The sequence below is a fragment of the Seriola aureovittata genome, chromosome 21, assembly GCF_021018895.1.
Source record: "Seriola aureovittata isolate HTS-2021-v1 ecotype China chromosome 21, ASM2101889v1, whole genome shotgun sequence".
Taxonomy (NCBI): Eukaryota; Metazoa; Chordata; class Actinopteri; order Carangiformes; family Carangidae; genus Seriola; species Seriola aureovittata.
The window spans coordinates 18,927,362-18,949,391 of NC_079384.1; the positions used below are offsets into that span (position 1 = coordinate 18,927,362).

The following is a 22,030-nucleotide window of genomic DNA, read 5'->3' on the forward strand; positions in this document are numbered from 1 at the left end:
TGTGTGTGTGTGTGCTGCTAAATTCCTCATGATTATAAAACCTTCCTGAAACGTCCCCTGAGCGACGAAACAAAACGTAACACCACGACTACAAAGCAGAAGCTGTCAAACCTGTTTCTTTTGACCCCGAGCATGAAGTTTTCCTCGCCTGACGTCAGGCAGAAACAGTCTGTTCACTGAATGTCACCATCACATCGTCATGATGTAATGTTTCATGTTTTGTAGGTTTTCAGGTGAGATGCACTTCTAATGCTGCAACTAATAATTATTGTCAGTATTGATTCATCTGTAAAATGTTTCTTAGTCAGTAAAGCATTAAGAAATTCTACCACAAGTATAAAAATATGAAAATATTTTTTTCCAGAATCCAAAGATATTCAAATTACAAAGAAATATAAAACAGAGAAAAGCTGCTCCTTTTTGCATTTGAGCTGGAAAGGATTCATTGGAGGAGGATTTATTTTGCATTTTTGCAGGACAAATGACTTTCATGACTAATTGTTGTCAATTTTCTGTGAGCAAATTGAAATGAATTGATTGTTTCAGCACTAAAACTACGGTAATTCTCAGGCCTAAATTATACTCCTTTAAAAAAGGACATGCACATGGTCAACTGCAGACACCATGGACGGAGGTGTAACACTTGCTTGGATAAGCTGGATAACTGACCTGGCAAAGAGGGCAGATGCCCAGGTACTCCAGAGCTCTAGTAGCCCCAACAGCCCCAACAACCCCAACAGCCCCAACAACCCCAACAACCCCAACAGCCCCAACAGCCCCGGTTTGCGTTGCTTTATTCTTTTGGGAGTTGTAAGTTAATCCTGGTGACCTGCCGTACAGAGGGTTCCTGTGTCGAAACCTTTACTATTTCAGTTGATATGGAGCGTAAACCTGAATAAATTTGCATCTAATCAAATGTGTGTGATCTGTACTTGTTGGGTACTTAAAAGGTGACATATTACTCCAACGAATCATCTGCCCATATCTAATATACAGTATATACCCTGTTTAATTTTACTCCTCAGTACTGACATTGTATGTGCATGAGCTAGAAAATCATTAAGTATATAACCCGTGAAATTTTCTAGTGCTATAAGCTGAATACAACACAGTTTTATAACAGGTCCCAGGAGAACACCGCTACTCTGATCTACATTAAAGTACAATCATCCACCACAGCTCAGCTCATTTTCCATTATTTAAGCAGCTTCAACACATCAGGCCTGTAAGTATGCGGTGTGTGCATGTTCTGATCGCTCTCAGATACGAAGCTCCTAATTAGATTCCAGCCGGCCTTTCATGCCTCTGCCCATCAGCTCCTCTTCGCCTAGAGCTCCTTCTTTACACAAAATATAAAAATCGGGCCAAAAGCTTCTTGTGGTTTCTGCTGACGGCGAGCGCAATCAGCATTTAAGACGTGCGCCGGGAGGGAGGGAGAGCGTGTGCTTGTGTGTCCAGTATTTATTGACTCATTTCACATGAGAGACGGTCTGAGCCGTTGGTACTCTGACGTATTTCATTCTCAGCAGAGGCCATGCAGCCGGTGAGCGCGGTGGAAACATTCACAGAGACAGATTGATCAGTAATTATACTCGGTGAAGAAGTAAAACATTTTTAAGATCTTGGCTACAAATTAAACCGACCTCACCAGGAGGATGTTAAACCCTGTGGGGTGCGGCGCAAATTCTTTCATGTGTGCTTCGTGCAGAGGTAAAAGAAAACCCCTACAGCTCAAATGAATTTAGACTTTTTTTTGTTTCTTTCTTCAGCTCAATATTTGAAACTGACAAAACCTTGGTGTCTCACTGAGATGAAGGAAAACAGAAAACATCAAAAGGATGAAAGCAATAACAGACAATTGTGTTAACTGGCTCCAAAGCTCCCTGTCAGGTTAAAAAAAAAAAAACTGATCTCAGGATGAAATTGATTTTGTTGTTTCTGGCCTGATGCAAGTCATAATTTCTATAGACAGTAAACAGCTTTTTGAGTTATCTCAGCTGCAGTGAGATTTCTGAACAGAAAGTTTAGATGTGACTGAAATCAAACCAGATTTTTTTTTAAATTTATTTCTTTATTAATACTGTTAAACATGAGTCAGAGCTCTGGTTGTCAAGGCTCATCTGGCAACAGCTGCTATGCATAAGCTTCCTTCTAGACCCACTTGTCTGCCCGTTATGTAACAGTTATTTTTACATTTTAGTTAATGAATAAAACTTTCAGTCTCGGTTAAGATCAAGATGAACCTGGGGATGCTGTCTGCTGTCTGCCACTGTTTGTTTTTAAAGTTAACAGAGTGACATCTGGTGACACAGGTTAAAAATCTCCTTAACTGTACCGCAGACAGAATGTTTTTCATCCTGGCAGCACAGAAAAGTCCTTAAATATTTAGTATTTCTGAAATTATATTCAAAAGGATGTGTAGATATTTTAAAGCCCAACTTATTTTTGAGAGAAAAGAGCTGCTAATTTCAATTAGTCTAAAATCTAACTGTAGCCGAGGGCCTTTGAATGAACAGAGCTCAACAGGTTTCTAGTGGGATATTTCTCAAAATGTTTTGCGCATGATCAAAACTGAACTGAACTGTATGTTCTGCCAAATGTAAACATGTACCACCAATGTAAAAAACCAGCTACACTACTTGACGCACGGCCCCGGGGCCTTGCTTCCTCTCCACCCACAAACTGATTAACACAACGAGCACCGAATCTATCCGACGAATGTGTTTGATTTGTGTTTATGCTTGAACGCAAGCAACAGAGGGAGGTCATGAATCACGGGTAAGCCGGGTAACAACCCGACTTCCTGTTTTCAGGAATCCGCTGCAGCTCATTTTCTCTCCTCCAGCGGATTCTCATCACACCGTGTTCTCCGCTATACTCTTATCTCATGACGTGCTACCATCTCCTCTGATCACATCCCATTAAAAACGTGTCAGAAACCAGAAGAAGAAAGCGGGCAGGTGTTTTCACGTGTCATTCGCAGAATTTTCACACGAGGCGGGAAATGATTCACTTTCTCAGCGTCCGTTATGGCTTTCTTCTCGAGATGGGTTGATAAGTGTGTGTTTGATCGGTGTTACTACTCTGCACTCCTGAGTCCAGAACCACAAAATTGATGCAATTAAGTTGCGATGATAATTCCCGTGGAGAAACATTTCAAGCAGACGTTTCCACGGTCCTGAAGTTTGTATTTCTAAAAGAAGGTGAAAAATCTTCTACCATAATGAGAGAGCAGGAAACATACTGCTTCTGGCAAGAATATCATTTCTGATATAAAGCTGGAACCAGTATATTTCTGGTGGTTTTAGCTTAATGAATGCCTTAAACTGCTGGTTACCAACTTATTGCTTCTTGTCCGGCCTTAAAGAGGCTATTTGTGAGTTTTCTCTGTTGCTGATCTTGGTTTATTGCCAGGAGTGGGTGGTCGGTGATTGTCTCTAGGCAGGTGCTTTGGACATCGTTGCGTGTACAAGACAAGATAGAAAGTGACAAGACAGGGTGGTGCTAGCTGGTTAGCATGCTAACTTCAGTACAAGAAAAGACGTGATAGAGAGTTTTGAGTTTGATAATGAACTCACAACGTTTCTTCTAGACTGGTAAGTAAACAGCTGCTAATGCCATCGTTAGCTATGTAGCAATAGCAAAACCTAATATGTCATAATATGGCATAATATCTACAGGTTCAATCAAAGAGTGATTTCCACATCTTAGAGAAAACATCAATAGTTTTGTCAAGTTTACGTTTTTTTATTATTATTATTATTATTTTCTACTCCTGGGAACCCTTACTTTGATTTTGTGACCTCTTGGGTGGGAACCACTGGCTTGCAATTAATGTTCTGCCAATCAACCAATTAACTGTTTCAGCATTATGTCTTTGGATTCTTTCTTATTACAGAAAAAACTAAAAGATCCTGCAGGACAATGTAGTGGAAGTGGGAGGCAGGACGAGCCACTTCTTTTACATGAGCATCATCTAAAGCCACAAACTACCATTTTCCAACAATCATGCTTCAGTAACAAATGTAGCAGAGCATTTATCAGAGTGTATATTGTGCTCAGACAGCAGCCCAGTGCTTTATGGCCCCTCAGGGCCTCCATTGTAAATGGGTGACTTTCCATCGCCTATACTTTTAATGTTAACATCAATCATGAGCAGGAGGAGCGAACAGCGATTACTTTAATATGTGGTGTGTTTGTTTTTCCTGCTGCTCCAAAAAAAGGCTCTAGTGAACTGCAGCATCACTTAATTAAAAGTTGGACAATGGACGGATTGCATGAAGAGAGAGAGGGAAGGGCTTTTGGTGGAGTACACAGCCTCATTATGTCTAAGCAAGCAAGCCAACACACATCCATACACAAGAAGCAAAAACTTTGAGGCTCTGCACAAACACACAGTCTGCCACAAGTACCCTGGCACATGCACACGCCATATTGTATATTCAAAGAGGCAAATCTGTTGCACGGTGCAGGCCGCTGGTGTTTCTTCGTCCTGCCAAGACTCGGTTCCCATGCGGGCCCATATGATGCACAGCAGGAATCTGGCCCCCTCACAACATACACATGGTACTCAGGAGGTCCATAACACCAACACATGCTAGAACACACCAAGGTGCACACTAGGGGGTGTTCAGAGTGCATACCTGTGCTGCACAAAGCTGCACAATGCTCTCAATTTACTTTGATAAGACTTCGGATTACAGATTCTGTCAGCATCAAGAAAGACACTATGGTACGTTAATAAGAAAGTTAATAAGAAATGTGAATCTGTTGAAATAAATATGAGAAAAAAATCAGTGCATCTGCACCAAACATGAATCCCATGTTCTTTGGCTCATGGCTGAACTTTTCACCAGATTTCCCTGAAATTTGCAAACAAGAATTTGAGGTATCCTGCTAACTCACAAACAGAAAAACACAAACAACAAAAAACATCTAGCTGGCGGAAATAAAGACACACATACACACACTGGTCTCTGAAACTCAAATTAGCCAAGTGTTGGCTTTTGGACGGTCAGTTCGTCTTGAGAGATGAAACACTTGGGGGACGGGGGCCTGGCCTCTCAGCTGAGAGGGGATCTCTCAGACCCAATAAGGCATTAAAGCCCAGAGGAACTGCAGGACTTTGGGGCCGAATGTTTCTGAGCTGTTCTTCCTCATAGCTCCACAGTATCGATTTTTGTAATGACTGGCCCAGCCGCCCCTCTCACGCTCCAGCAGCCATCCATCTCAGCAACACTAACAATTACACAATCATTACCTCCCCTGCTGCTCCTGCAGAGCCGTATGGGACGACTGCCTGCGCCCTGGAAGTGCTGCACAATTAGCCATTAACCTCTGACACCATGTGTTCTCCGCACTAAAATGATGAGTTAAAACCATACAGTATCTGCTACGGTATAATGTCGCAGTTTCTTACTGTGCGTATATTTTTTTTATTTCACAGTTTTCCTATGTTTTATTTGAAGTGTTGATCCATAAGAAGATATATTTGTGGTTTTAAGAACAATAAATCATCTAAATGTAGTTCTCCTCTCTCAGGCTTCTCTTTGGAGCTCTAGTAACAACAGGTCGGTGAGCCAATCAGAAAAGAGGAGGCTCTGAGCCTCTGACTGCTTTGTTGTGACATCACAAAGTTACAGAAGTCCCGACAACTCTTTTTAAGGCGCAGTTTCTGTATACAGGCCGTGTGCATTTCACTGTGGACTGAGCGCTTTGATACTAATACATAATACACAGTATTAATATAGAACCTAGACCTGCTTCATAATCAAACAACACATGGACATCTACCTTTATGCTGTATGGATCTTTAAATATTCTATCCAGTTTTGCTTGTTTGATCATGTCTGTACATCCTTGGACTTTCAAAACTGCATACATGTATAACTACAGTATCCATGGTCACAATATGAAGTGCAGATAAGCTGTCAGTGGATGAAGCTCCATATTCCTCCGCTGCATTGTGACTTTAATTATTTTGAGTCACCTTTTTAATGTTGACCAGATGGAAACATCACAACACTCAGCAGCTTCAGGACTCCACCAACCACAGATTCAGAGCTACTGCTGAGAGCCGAGGTCTTCATCCTGAAGCCCTATTTTATACCCTGTATGTATACATCTCCTCGTGCTCTGTCTCTCCGGTTAGACAGACAGCACATCACAGCAGCAGTGTCTCCTGTGCAGGTTGTGTAAGAGGGCCCGCCCACCATGTGTCACCACAACACCTACATACAGGGGCGCTGAGACTCGCGCCGTCTCCTCATGCCTCTGCTCAAGCAGTGACCTGAACATCAGAGGGAGAAATGCCTCATTCAACCCATTCACCTGCCCTAGATAAACAAACATTATGCAATGCGGATGAAAGTGTAGCAACTAATGAAACAGATGTAAACCGGGAAAGTTATGGGAGCACTTTGGCAGAGATACAAAGTAAATGTAGTGAAACCTGGATTAAACACTGCAGTTTTAATCTAATTTTAATCTAATTTGTCAGTCAAATCATGTTTTAGGGGTTTCTTTAGTGTTGTCTTAGTATTGTAAATTTCTATTAAGTTTATTATTATTATTATTACTATTATTGGGCATTTTTATGCCTTTATTTTGACAGTCTCTCCTGTATACCCCATGTTCTGATCTATTTCCAACCATAGTAACAATCGCAGTTCAATCTGTGTATTTGTTGTTGCTGTTCAGCTCAAGTTTCCTCGAGCAAAAAAACAAAAAAAACAACTCAGATGTTTGATACAGTGAGTTTGAGTTATAACCTTCTCTATCTCCATTTCTCTCACTGAAGACCAGCCCACAGAAAGAGTGTGTGTGTCTGTGTGTGCCCAGTCGGCGGTCCCATCCCATTCAGCTCAGCACGTCCTATCCCATCACTACCAGCAGTAGTCACGGATTACCAGCCGCACTGAAGCTCAAATCCCATCAGGAGGAGGGGAAAGCATCTGAAAGCCAGCTCTACGAGGAGCGGAGTGCGGTACATACAGAGGAATCAGCGTGGGATCACTGCGAGTCTGCGTTGATGATTCTAGTTCAGAATAAAAACGAAGTGAATTATGAGAGACTAATGTTTTCTGTAAAGGCTGAGTGGCAGGTCGTCTGCGGCACAGACTGGACTGGAGCCAGTGGGATCATATTTTCTTGGCACCGGCTGCTGTTGCCATGTTGTCATGTTGTTTTTTTAAAGAGTGGTCTTCCAGCTGGCCGTAAAGATCCTCTATGAGCCACAGAGCCAAGACATCTGCTTTATTCCTCTTCACTAAAACCAAAGAAGCACCGGGATCTAGATTTTGCACCATTCAAAACATCTGACACTTCAGCCACCTGCAAACATCTGAGGACCTTTACTCCCGTGAACACACTGCAGTATGTCACGCACACACACACACACACACTACACACACGCAGACTGACCTGCATCTCCTTGTCTCCATACTTGGAGGGGTGCTTGCTGCCCTGGCTCTTCCTGCGCAGTTTCTTCAGCTCTGCCTGGCACTTCTCCAGACTCTCCCCTTTGCTCTTGTGCTCCATCTGGTACTTTTTCAGTGCAGCCTGAGGGGAACAGTACAAAGTCAGCAGGGACAGGGCAGCACTCGCATGTCTCAGCATCCACAGATGATATTTTACACTGACATATATTCGTTTCAAACTGCCCTGACAAGTGGTCAGCTTCTGTGTCACTGTCTGGTGCAGCACGATGACGGGGGAGAACTGAAGGAGGGTGGTGCTGTTGGACTGTGATGTCTTGGTCATTTATTCTCCTTCTAACAGCAGTTTCTTTTATTTTTCGTGATTCTGTTCTCTCCATCAATAACAGTCATAACATTTACTTTTTGGGACCCGGGGGGAAGATTTACTTATAGTGCCCCCAAACTCAAAATTGCTCTAGATTTATTGGAGCTTTGATGCCAAAATTTACAGTCACTGAAAACTGGAAAATTCGGGTCCCAAAAGTTTGACATTTGGTATAAAATAATTATTTTCCCACAAATCCCCAGCCTTGACGGAGCTCGCCTAAATTCCTCAAGTGGAACATGTGCCCCGAACTGTACTGATGGTTATAACCTTGAAAATGTATTACAGCCACGCCATGTCGAAAATGTCTAATGTTTTGGTATAAGGCCACCAAAATTAGTTTATTTATTTATTTATTTATTTTTATTGTTGATGACATCCTTAAATTACCTATTCCTGTTTAAAATGTGCTTATTCACAGACGCTGAAGCCTACCCAGCATGCACTGTGCAAAAGCCACTATAATACTGACATGTCACCAGTCTATCACAGCACTAACACTATGTGTGTGTGCTGCATGTGTTATGTACTATATATATGTGACAAACACGACTACGCAAATCAAAACTGAAAACGTGAGTTCATTCAGCGCCTCATCTGAACTTGAACACATCATCGTTTCTGAGTGTAACGATCAGAGTGAGCCGTCCATACATGTTGGTACATCCGCTGTCTGGAATGAATAAAATGTCTTTGGGACTGAATCCAAACTGATCACCATAAATTAATTTGTTTAATTTTTAATTTTTTTTTTTTTTCCTCCAAAAAACTCATTTTCACAGAATGAGTCATAATTCACAGGCCGGAGCAGGAGAAGTAATTTATGCAACTTGCTGCAGTGGTTTGGATGGAAGCCGGTGGGAAATTAAGGAGAGACTGTGCATTTTGTCTTTGCTGTATTCCCCATAACTTTACTCCCCGGAGAGGCCTCGCCGATGTGGAGCAGAGTTAAAAGTGGTGATGCAGTGGAGGACACGCTGGGTCAGGTACACTGTTACATAATGAATCTGTGTATGATGCCACGTGAGTCTGCTTCACTAGTCATGATTATATTTGATGCTCTAAATATTATCTAATATTCAGTTAATAATTCATCTGGTTTTACAGTTTTACTTCTAAACTGAGTCGCAGGCTTTGACAGTGTTTCTGCAGCTGAAACTCACGGGATTTGTGGCATTAAATGTTAAACAAAAATCATAATTTTATCTTTGTTTAAGCTGCATTTATTGGGGTTTTTTCTTTTTTAGCTCTGGTTTGGTCTCCATCAGCTGAATGTTCTGCCTAAACCAAAACAATGAGCTAAAAAAGGTTCAGGTAAAAAAATAAAATAAAACCTCAGTTGAGTTGATTTGGATTTTCACAGTCACTTATTCATTTTATATTACACATAAACCTGAGGAACGGAGATGATCTTAATAAGAAGGTGGGACTTTGACTGTATGTAACTGTGCATCATAAAGGGAACCTCACATTCAGGTAGCGTGCGTCCAGCTCGACCTTCTTCTCCAGTTCTGTGAGCAGCTCGTTGTGGAAGGACTTGAGCTGCAAAAACACACGCACACACACACACACACACACACACACACACACAACAACACACACAAATGCCTCAAAAACAATGCAAACTTCAAGCTGTTACACACTTAACCGCAGTGGCTTATTTTCATAAAGGAACTCAGCCTTGCAGCGGTGCGACACAAGAATGACTTGGAAGGGACGTACTCATGTTGCTGTCGGAAATGTCACACCCAGAGGATTAGCGGAGGATGTCTGGCGTGTAAAACTCATGTCAACGTCAGTCTGTTGTCTCTGTGCGTGTGGAGTATGTTTGCTTCTGTGTGTGTGTGTGTGTGTGTGTGTGTGTGTGTGTGTGTGTGTGTGTGTGTGTGTGTATGTGTAGGTTAAGAGAGCAAAGTTGAAACAGTGGTGAAATATTGCTAAGGAAATCATGTTTTTACTTATTTTATTCCCACAATGTATACTGTTAAACTTAGTGACCTCTCATCCTCTTCCTCTTCCTTATCATCTGTGTTGGGAGACGTAATATTTTCTTAAACTACTATCAGCAGGATATTTGCTGAAAAGGCAGGAACTTAAATTGTAAGGAACACTGGGTTCACTGCCTAGAAATTAAGACACAACTGTCCGTGTGTCGCCAGGTCAGAACAGTCGGGCAACAAGTCATAACATCTAGTGTCATCAATGATGCATTCATCGTCATTCTCTGTCTCATAAAGAAGAGAGAAGTCAATGTCTAATTTGTAAATTATTGTTGTGCAAGAAACAGCATCATTACCTTGGATCTTTGACGCCCATTACCCAAAGTGGATGAGAGGAGATACCATTTAAAATACGCTTTTGCATAAAGATTATTTCTCAGGTGACTGAACTTTCCCCATTAATGTCGCCACAACTGGCCAATTTACTCGAATAAAAAGATATTTTGGGGAACTAAACTGAAAAATGTTTCCAGTCTGCAATTTACATACGGGTAAACAAACCATACTTAAGTGGAGCTGCTGCCGTCAGAGGATGGAAACACACTCCAACCTACTCAAACGCAGTTAAGAGTGTGTCTTGCCGAGCACTAAATATTAAAACATATCCTGTGATGCGAGACTCTAAAGAAACGGGCCCACAGTCTGTTTGGCTCCCAACCTCGCAGCTTAAGAAGTGCTGATTTTAGCAACACCACCACCATCACCGCCACATGCTCACCATCTCTTCAAGCTGGATCTGGATCTGTCTGTGCACTTCAGCCATCTGAAACAGCACCTCCCCTGCAGAGGGACCACAAAGAACAGAAAAAGACAATAAAAAATAAAAAAAAAACAGGGAGGGGAGGAGGGAGAGAGAAAAGAGAGCGATATTAAATCTTTCCAATATCTGTGAGAGCTACATACATCGTGCAAAATAAATAAAGAAATAAAATAAGACCATGCAGCCACACAGAACAGATGAGAGACAGGTGTGTGGTGTCGAGGGAGGAGGAGGAGGAGGAGACAATGGACAGGATGAAACATCTGTCATGACACTGATGAAGCAGACACATTTCAAAAACAGAGACCAAATCAAAAAGAACATAAATATGCAGCACAGTCAGAATGGATGAGAAATCAAAGAGTTATATCGAGAAATCTACTCAATGTTTGAAATACTCAAACAAAACTATTGTTAAATATGAAGGGGTTTCCATTATTACCAACACTAGTGCTAATAAACACACAGGAACAGCATGGTGAGAAAATCTTCATGAATCAAGTTAGTTCATCTTCGCATTAAGACATGTGTTTAACTACAACAGAACAGGGGGGAAACACCAAAAAGCAGAACCCAAAGGGAAGTCAAAAGCTACAAAAGAAAAAACACAAAAAGATAAGTAGAAAGTAAAAGATGATTCATGCAGCCAGGGAGGTGGCGTGTCGTTTTTAAGATACCTACATGCTGCCTCTTCTGAAAATGCAATGCATTGTAAAAAAAGGAACAAAAAGATCTAGTTTGAGCAAAGAACAGAGGGATAGAGACCTGGAGAGACAGTGACAGATCAAACTACCCCAAGAAAAATGAGACACACGACAGAAAAACACTCAGACTCAGGCAATTAGTCAGAGCCTCCACTTACTTACTTACAAACCATCTACACACTGTGTTGTGTGAATATATGAGAGCCAGAACAGATACTGGATTTTTTTTTTTTTCTTTTTTCATGCTGATGTTGATCAAGTTGACAAAGATGTGTACTGAGTAGACCGTGAGCAATACACTGATATATACTGAATATCAGATAAGTAACAAGAAATCGCAGTGCAGAAATGCAAAGGATTTGTATGAGGTTATTGAAAAAGGTCCTATATTTTACACTTTTCTGGTGTTTTATTTTGAAGATTTGATATCCATAAGAAGATATTATGTGGTTTTAAGTGGAAAAAAAAAAGGTCTGTGAGGCCTCTCCTCTGATTGGCTGACTGTTTGCTGAGGGATCCAATAAAAATATAGCAGATTTCAGGTAAACACTCGGAGACACCAAATCCTGCAATGATGGTGGGGTCCAGGTGGGCGGGGCTTGGGGCATGGGGGAGGGGGGTTGTTGTGACATCACAAAGTTACAGAAGTCCTGACGGCTCATTTTAAGGCTCAGTTTCTCAATACAGGCTGTGTGCTTTTGTAGTCAGTGTTCCTATTACAGTTTACACTGGAAAACACCCCACACAGTACACATCTTAGTCACAATTCTTTTTGAACAGAATTAATAAAAATGTTTGTCTCATGTCTTTAAATCCAGTATGAGTTGCACTCCAATACTGAAGCTTCACCATCAAGGATAGAGTCATATATTTAAAGTTCATATATAGCTGAATTTCAGGAATGCATTACTATAAATTATAACTATATAAAACACAAATGAAACTAAATATATGCAACACTTCATTTAAGAAAATAAGGCTCAATTATACATAAAAACGCACGGTATAAAACATGCTGTATATGCACTGCAATTTATTATGGTATATTTACCCACATACAGGGCCATGCTGATGCAGTATATCTGTGGTAAGGTAATATCAGGACATGTATTTTAATTCAATAAATATAATAAATAGGCCAGAGTAACATATTCTACAGCTGCACCACACGGCACTCTGAGCTAATGTACTCCAAATGTGAAGACTAATACGCATTAATGGCACTCATGTGGCTTTTGCATAATGCATGCTGACATCAGATAATGTATGTTTGCTGCAGGGCTGATGTGAGGGAGCGCCAGGTGAGGCGTGTGTTGCGTCGGGCGTCGGTGGACCTGTGGACACCGGACGGTGGGACGGTAAGAGGGGGCACCGTGGGAGGGGGCTGCCTGAACAGGATTAATGGGCTTAATGGAAGTGCTGCGGTCATGCAGACGAGACTCAGTCGGAGTTGAGGGGGATTTAGGAAAAGTCGAGCAGGAGAGGGAGGGGTGTGTGGTGGGAGGCGGGTAGATATAAGTGTGTTTAAGTACAAGTTTGAGGTGGAACTTAACTAGAGAGTGTTTCCTCACTGTTGTTTAAGGGCAGTCACGATGATGTCAAACGTTCCACGGAAACACAGATGTCACACATATACATGAAGGTAAACATTATTTAACTGGTGCACGCAGAACACACACAAACACAAGACAGTTTTGTCCAGATTCTAACACAATGCCCCCCCCCCCCCCGACTCACCCACCCACCCATCTGCTTATGAAATTGCAGTGACAGCTATAACACTAGAAGTGTTTGACTGCCGGGGGGGGGGGGGGGGGGGGGGGGCATTAGGAGCAGTGAAGCAGATAAATGCATTGGTGTGTACTCTCAAACTGTCCTTTGATTCTTGGAGGGGGGCCCAACACACGCTCCATCCCATCCATTAATAAACAGCCACTGGCCATCGACAGGCTACGACAACGGGGCTGAACTCGAGCACCTCCATCACACACACGCACACACACAATTACACAGATGTTGATCTCAGCCAGAGGGGTATCGGAAAGCTGCATCTTATAAAAACATATTCCAAGAGTGGGTGGGGTGGGTGGGTGGCATTCACAGGATATTACTTCCAAGAACATCGGGGTGGTCGGTTTGTTTCACTTAACTTCGTTGTTAATTACCTCCACCAAGGAGGTTATGTTCTCACCCGTGTCTGTTTGTTTGTCGGCAGGATTACGCAAAAACCGCTGAACCAATTTGCACCAAACTTGTCGGAGGAACGGGGGAAGAGCGCATTCAGTTTTGATGCTGATTAAAAAAAGGGCAGATCCAGGACTGTTGTTTTATGCTCATCTGGTTCACTGCTTAATATTATTACATGAAAAGCAGCAGGAAGTGCTTATGGACTGTTTTCACCCTGGGTTTGCCTCTCAGGCTACATGCAAGCTGCCGTAATCCTCCGACTGGAGGAGCTTGTTGAGCGTATATGCAGCTGGAAGGCACATCTGCATAAACTACCTAGGGCTGGAAAAAAACAAAACAAAAAAAACAACCTAAAACTCCTATATAAACGAATTCTAACGATGTATAATAATAACATTCCCCTTAAAAGAAGCTGCAATTGAACATAAATTACAGAAAAAGTCACATTTTAGTAAGATGCAAATGGGACATTAATTTCTAATGAATTAATGCATTTTAAAAACTGTTACTGCATTAATTTAAATAAATTCATTCATTATGGAAAGCATGATAGCCATTTCCATCGTGTGTTATTTGCCGAGTTGATACAAAAGTAAATTCATGTAAATGTAAGTAGCTTGACTCCACTCCCTCACTCTGCCAATACAAAGCCTTATATCATCTGTAGGATTAACTCCACATCACACCACGTTTGCCTCCAAAACGCCCAGCTTTGATCATTATTTCTGGCTCAACAGACGTGCTCATCAATAGACTAATTAAGGTTATTCTTCGATGACCCCTTTAGGGAAACAGTCTTCCCTCTTGTTCTCCCTGCTCTGGCGGGTTCGGGTTCAGGCACAGAACAGCACTCTGAGCTTCACCGTCTCCTCACCTGACACCTCAGTCAATCTGAGGTCACCCTGCCTCCGGCTCCTGCAGCCAATAAAATATGCTGGTTTTTAGTTTAATACCTCTACAGGATAAATTCTGTTGATTACAACTTCTATCTGATTTCATTTTATTATTTTCTGATACTGAAGTTTGATGGAGCAAAACACAAGCCGTCTGACTATGATGTTTTCAACAGGCAGTTTCTTTCCACATACATTTGACTAACCTGCAGGTTTAAAAGCTGTCTGATCACCTGCCTGCTCGTGTTTTTTAACCTGTTAAACTATGTTGCTGTGTTCCCAAAGCACAGGAATATTATTACTGACAGAAAATAAAAGGCCAACAATATGAATATAAGACCATAGTTGTGATAAAGTTGTAGTATGTTAAAGGGAAACTGCTGTAAAGAGCCCACAGGTCTCACAGTGCAGGTCTGTATCAGTACGACCTTAGCAGTATGACTCTGTCCTGCAGGTTTTCATCACCTGGAAGTTTCCCAAATTCCTGGATGTTCTTGTTTCATTGCACCCATCTAATCCAAAAAACCTCTCCACCTTGCATTGCGAAAAATATTGGACTTCTACACGCCAGAACTAAGCTGCTTACTGATAATCAGAGCAGATCACAACATCTGAAGCTTAGAGGGGAGGAAAGCACATTGTTGTGTGCACCCACAGGTCCGTTGCACAGGTCCAGATCGATTTAAGGAGACACAAATGCTGCTTTTGTCTATGAGAGGCCGTCACAAATCAATACTACGTCCCCACGACTGCAAATTAATCACAAAATGAACTTTATTTTCCTCAACTTTCAGAATCCTGACACTCATTAGGGTTCCTGCTATTTCATGGCAGTATCTGAAAATCAAAACAAAAAGGTGGGATTTTAATTGCGTGCAAAGCAATCAAACTAGCAAAATACCAAAGCCAATTAAGCAAAAAGGCACATTATTGTTTGTCTAATACAGGCACACGATCCATCGTTAAGTCTGAGATTCAGAGGTTTTACAGTTCACGTGGGGAGAAAATAAATAAAGCTCCTGAATAAAACGGCTTCCAAAATACAGCTCACAGAATTAAATTTAAGAATTAGGGCTTTAGGCATCAACCCTGATAAACCAGACTGGGGTAAAGTTCATTCTGAAAACAACCTGAACCCTCAGCCACCGTCTACAAACCCCATTCGGTCTCAAGAAACCAAACCAAAAAATGGTCAGAGTATTTGTGTGTGTGTGTGTGTGTGTGTGTGTGTGTGTGTGTGTGTGTGTGTGTGTGTGTGTGTGTGTGTGTGTGTGTATGGGGCAGGAACAAGCCCATTTATTCGGTATGGCTAACCCAAGGGCAGCGCTCACATCTGGGTTCATTATCCCGGGCCGCTCTCCATGTGACTGCTGGGCTCAACAGAGGGCGAGAAAAGGAAAAAGAGAGAGAGAGAGAGAGAGACACGCGCACACACACATTTAATGGCCGCATGGAGGAGGGTGTTTTATGTAGTGTGCGTCTCTGCAGGGACTGTATTATATGAGGCTGAAAGCAAACACAAGCAGCTCTAATCCCCAGAAAGCTGCAGTGGAGGGTGTACAAGGTGCTGCGGGGAGATTTGTCCTCCTCACAGCCACATGATTGACACCGTCATTGCTGCGCTCTTCTGGGTCTTTCACGTCGCCAAACAGCGGCTGCGTAAAAAAACACACCCGAGGACGTGTGTGCACACATTTCCACAAAAGCAGATACAGTGCCTTATTAGTATTTACACTTTAAGCATCTACTTGACAACAAAGCGACTTGAAAATGACGAGTTTGTGATGCGGCAACAAAACCGTCTCATCGCCATTTCAACAACTCCTCCGACCTGAGCCACACAGGTCGCTTTTATCAACCTTCTGATTCGACCTATAGGAGCGTCTCCTTAAATAGCACCCTACGGCAGCATGTGTACCGCACCTCGTCGTGGTCACCTTAATAGACACGCGACTGTACCGAGAGTGGCGTACTGATCGTCGCCATGGTAACTAAATAACGGTCATTGCTTGGTTAGGTTTAGGAAAAGATTAAGATTTCTGGGTTAAAATAAGTACTTCCTCAACATTAGACAATCTTTGTTGTCATGGTTACAATAATAACGTGGTTAACTTTGTATGAACGCTCGTGGATAAAAGACAACATAAACCGCTGTTTTCACATGGGAATCGAACAGCGCGCTCTCCTGGGTCGTATTCATCCACCACAACCTCCTCCTGACGCCGACCTTTTCGGTCTTTATACTACGTCACCGCACTTTTCCCTTTGCTCCTGTCACAATTACTACGACCACTAGATGTCGCCTAGCAACAAAAACATAACTATGGGTGATAATAACCGACCTATGGACCTGTTTTTCCACAGGAGGACAGTCTCCAACATCTTGCATTCTGCAGTAAAGACTACAATCCTGAGCTGCACTGGCAGTAATACACAGGCGCCAATATCTAAGCTGAACACGTCACCGCGCCTCGTTATAAATTACAACAACCTGATGACACAAGTGTAAGCACGTCGTGTCCGTGTGATCGCTTTACTCCTACAGTGCATTGAAAAGAAAAATGAGGCCGTTAAAAAAAAAAAAAAAAGAAAAGAAATCAGGCTACAGAAGATCAATAGGTGTGACTGGCTATACATAATCATTACAGGGAGGCTGATGGGGTGCAAAATGGAGACTGATTATGTGAGACAGCAGACACATGCTGGAGGCAGGGGGACGCAGGACAAGAGAGATGGAATCTGATAGATTTTGTGTTTCGACAAACGCGCAGACCCCAGCTGCTTAATACAATTCCTGGCATCTAACTAATCATTTCTGGCCTCTAATTGGTTCCCCACAGTGAGAAATAGGCAAGTAAAAGACTTTTTAACTGTTTTTTTTTTGTTTTTTTTAAGTGATCCATCACATGGTTCATCTCTGTTGCGGTTTGTCTCCGCGGAGTTAACACAGTGAGTCACTTAAATCAGGCTGTAATGCGGATTGTCGGCTTACAAAAGTATTATTTCTTGCACAAAAAAAAAAAAAAAAAAAAAAAAAAAAAAAGGAACATTTCTTGTCTGTCTCTGACTACAGACAGACAAGAAATGTGTGTGCGGATTCACCAATAGCTCATCCTGTCTGTTGTCTCTTGACTTTGACTTACAAAAATGGCCACAAGAGTATGTATGTTTGCATGCGTGCACACTGGAGGTTTGGCAGCCACTTTAATGGCGCAGTGCCTCAGATGAGAGCCTGTTCTTCACATTATAATCAGCATCATTAAGTCACCATTTGGCTGAATACCCACATGAAGGACAATGCGACACCTCAAGGACATTTCATAAGGTCCTACGCGTTATTAAAGCCACATTAACACCCTATTATATTGATTTGCTAAAATCAAACACCACAGAATACCCCCCCCCCCCCCCCCCCCGATCTCTTCTCTGACACTCAATAAGACGTGTGGCTTACGCTTGACAACGCGGCTTGTTTGAAAGTGGTGATGGATGTGACACTAGAAACAGAAACATGAAATGGGAGTCAGAAGAAAAGCAGCAGACAGGTGGTGCAGACTGCAGTCAGGAATGACGGGTGGGGGTGATCAAAGTGCTGGTGCTCAGGCCTGTGTGCTCTGTTGGCAGCGAGGTTTTGATTTGACCAGAGACTGTCTGAAGGCCGCTAATGAGGCGGGAACACATCGCTCTCTGTGTCGCCTTCCCCCCTTTTCTTCTGTGTCTCTCTCTTCATTACGTGTCTCTCATTCCCTCCTCCGTTTCTCTGCATCCTCCCTCCCTCTCTGGGGTTACTCCAGGACAAGGACTTTCTAAAGGGCAGAAACGGTAAGTGAAAGCTAAATTGGTGCGGTGAAACTGTTCTGATGACGCATAAGGACGAACGATGGCTCCGTGTTCAATCTGAGACCGGCCACTTGGGTTTTGGTGAAGAAATAGTAAGAAGACCCTCAATGGAAATTAAAATACGTGACAGGTTGGGAAAGAAAATCTGTGCCCTAAGCAGGACTCTTGCATGCTTCGGTTTTGCCCAACAGGGGGACACAAAATGCCCCTCTGTTTGGCCCAGCTGCCCCTATTGGCCACAGTACTGCCCCTGTAGCTGTACCAGGTACCCACATGGCCTCAGGCTGGCAAATCTGCCCCTCTAGTCAGCCGAGGTTGACTAGAGGCTTCTCTGGTTGTCCAAGTGTCCATATGATTGGATAAATGGCCTGCGGTGGGCACAAGTGCCCCTCAGGTCAGCAAAACTGCACCTTCCAGTCAACCCAAGTGCCCCACTAGCACTTGAGCCCCTGCTGTTGTCCCAGCTGCCGACAGTTTACTCAAAGTGAACATATGATGACAAAAATTACCCGTTTGTGGCCAAATTGTGGCCCTAGCAACCTTTTTGTTTGGCCCGAGTTCCCCTGTAGTTACCTCCACGTTGGTCCAACTGCCCCTCTTGTACTTGGGTCCCTGTTGTTGGTGCCTGTCTAGTTTATCTAGACCCAGACACCCATATCATTGTCTTAAATGCCCCTCTGGTTGCCCATCTAGTTTACTCATGCCTTTACAACTGGCCCAAGTGCCCCTGGCCAAAGTACCCCTATGGGTAGCACACCTGATTGGCTAAGCTGCCCCTTTGGCAGGTTCCAAAAGTGCCCGTGGTTACCTCATTGGCTACTTTACTGCGACTTCAAGCAAAAACAAACCCCAACCCTGCACAGTTAAAAAGATGCCCCTTTTATGGGGCAGAGGCAAAAATAAAAGTTTGTGCATTTGCACAGAAATGTAGACTCCCTCATCCAACACAGACTCGCATAACAAATCTAAAATTCTCCACAAATCTGTCTCATCTTGAGATGAAACTCAAACATGCAGATGAAAAGAGCCTCTTCACTCCAAAGTCTTAATCATCCTGCACTTTAACAACACATCACCAGTCCCCTCGGCGTTATATAACTCAATTAAGTCTAAACTTCAGTAATACCCCTCAGTTCTGACTTTGTTCACAGACTTGTCATCAACCAATGATTCAAAATGCCACAATCAAGCGTTTTAAGGTTGGACACGAGCTGGAACAATTCCCTGTGGGATAATGTGCGTGGGAGTACAAGAACTTTTACACTGCGAGATGGTGAGATGACAAGGCGGGGGTAGAAGGGAAAAAAAAATGCTTTGAAAGAGTGCTCTCGCTGCAGTTTCCCTCTACGCAGACTGAATGCTGGCTGAATTCAGATTCGGGGGGGGGGGGGGGGGGGGGTGAAGCTCAGGGGAAATTCAGCCAGTGCAGGCAAAAAAAAAAACCAAAAAAACACAAACAACAAAAAACTGAGGGTCATGGTGAAGTCGTCAGTTTTTCCTCAAAGTGAACAGCGTGAGATTTAAGTGAGACACAGTCAGAGGGAAAACAATAGCGAATAAAGTTTCTCTCAGAGACGCTCGGTGACTCAGCAGTATAACAGCCACAGTGTCACCGAGGATGTCGCCCCCCCCCCCGTCTCTGTTTACGAGTCCTCATTATTGCCTTCATCTCCTGTTTTCGTTACCTCTGCTTCCAGGAGCAGGTACTCGGATCTGTGCTGCTGCTGCTGCTGCCATCCAGCTGTGCAGAATGAGAGCCCATTCAAACCGCCTCTCTCCCAGACGAAGGATCATTATTTGAGAAACAGATGAGGAGAAAATTATACAGTGAAAATCTGCTGATGAATATTGAGCCACAGGAGGGAAACGTCTCTCTGACCCGTCAGGATTACATTCTCCCCTGCTGTTGCCTAATCAAGTCTGTGATATCACCGCCTGCATCTGAGCCTTGTTCCCGTTTGAGGAGGCCTGTTATCTCTTTACAGTACGTCTGATAAAAGTAGAGGAATATGCCTTGAAGGGCAACACGCTCTTCTAAATCATGTTCCTATGAATTAATTAACCAAAGGGTAATTGTCTCCCAGACCTCAAATTTGGCCATCTGAATTAACCTTAAATTGTTTTAATGGGATGGATGTTACGCTAAAGCATGTCCAGCCCTTGGCAACGGGAATATATGAGAGAGAGAGATGAGAATTAGATGAGGAAAGGGATGGAAGATTAAATTAGAGCCAAAAATTGAGTTAGTATAAAAATATGTGGATACACTATGTTAATTGGCTCATGGCCACGCCCACCAGCAAACATCTGGTACAGGATGTTTTCAACACTGGCAGGAGCTCTGGTGAAAGTTGGTCAGGAATCAATAGGTGTCATTATTTCAGTTTTATTTAAAAGCTGAGGGCTTTTTTTTTTTTTTTAGGACCCATCATTTACTATGTAATGTGATCTTGCAGTTTCAGTATGTGGACATAAAATCAGTTGACGAGCATTTGCTTGGTCCTTGTCGCGGCAGCCTGTGTCTCTCTCTCTCTCTCTCTCACACTATCTCTATCACATTAAAGGCTAAAAAATTGCCCAAAAAAAAACCTTCCAAAAAAAGAAATAGCTCATTATTTTCAAGGAAAATCTTTAAAAACAAACAAAAGCAACTACAAAAACCTCTCTTCGAACTCTGCCTTCATTTTGATCAACTACACACAAGTGTCTGTATCTTGCACAGTTGTGATGTTATCATGGTGACAAGCTCTGTCCACAGACACAGAAACACCTGCCACATTACTGCCTCTGTGATATTTTCCACTGCAGCGGATGTCTCCAGGACCACACACACACACACACACACACACACACACACACACACACACACAGAGAAAACAATACTGTCCCACTGTCACAGCTGTAACAAGCAGTAGACCCTGTCATCACAGAGGCATGCAGGATGTTTGTTTGTCCTCTCATGAGTGAAAACCTCCACTGCTGATATCTCCTGGTAAATACTGACAATATGCAGATGCTGACCAGAATGAAAAGCAACAGCTGGAGGATCATTCCCCTGAATGGAAAAGCGGTCCCACACTTATGGAGCTCACTGTTTAAACAGCATAAAATGCAGGTTTGATTCTAGAGACAACTGATATGAGATCAGTTATGTCCACAGATTATATAAAGCAAAGTCAAAATGGATGCTTTCCTGCGTGCCTCAGCTTCCTTCAGGTTTGTGTGCCAGAGCACGGAGCTGAGGTGAGTACCACCTCTGCCCAAATTTGCATTTGAATGGCGGATCCCTTATATGGTCATAGAGGGGAGCCGGAACTGCAGGAGCTTCCTATTTTTTTTTTCCCTCCCTTCACAACCATGTCCATATTTAGTATACGGAAGAGAGATGATGTCGTTTTCAGCCGTACTGACATCATCATCACCATTTTTGGGCTGCACACCGAGCGTCGTACTCCATCTCTCCTCCTCCTCCTCCGTCGGAGCGGCTCCGATCGAGGCATTTCGTTTCATCTATTTTTAGAAGTGTGTGCAGAGTCGGCGTGTTCTCCCAGGGCTGCCTGAGCTCCCACATCAATGTGGGGGCGTTCGCAGACACACAGAGAGCGGTAGTGAGCGAGGAGGAGGAGGAGGAGAGGGCGAGTGGGATGACACTCCACTCTGCAGTCATGGAGCATCTCGTCCCTCTACACGAGGAGCGATGCTGCAGAGCGCTTGTTCAGTTTCTGACAGCATCATGTAAATTACGAATAAGTGAATGAAACACAGCGAGGCATCATTTCCTCTTCCTGTGGCAGGCTCTCGGGGGCCGTGTGGTATCAGCTGTGCTAAGTGATAAACAACACC

General features: G+C 43.0%; 1 protein-coding gene across 10 annotated transcripts in view; it reads right to left on the reverse strand.

Annotated features, from left to right (window-relative positions):
* The window catches only part of baiap2b (BAR/IMD domain containing adaptor protein 2b), an 85,477-nt gene that overhangs the window by 29,631 nt on the left and 33,816 nt on the right, over positions 1-22,030 (reverse strand). For 9 of the 10 annotated variants that reach the window (XM_056365815.1, XM_056365810.1, XM_056365811.1 and 6 more), the window contains 3 exons: positions 10,522-10,583; positions 9,274-9,345; positions 7,423-7,560 (listed from right to left, as the gene is read on the reverse strand). In XM_056365815.1, the coding sequence (XP_056221790.1) occupies positions 7,423-7,560; positions 9,274-9,345; positions 10,522-10,583 (272 nt within the window). Of the gene's footprint in view, positions 1-7,422; positions 7,561-9,273; positions 9,346-10,521; positions 10,584-11,244; positions 11,265-22,030 lie in introns of those variants that run through there. The other variant, XM_056365817.1, reaches the window with a different exon arrangement.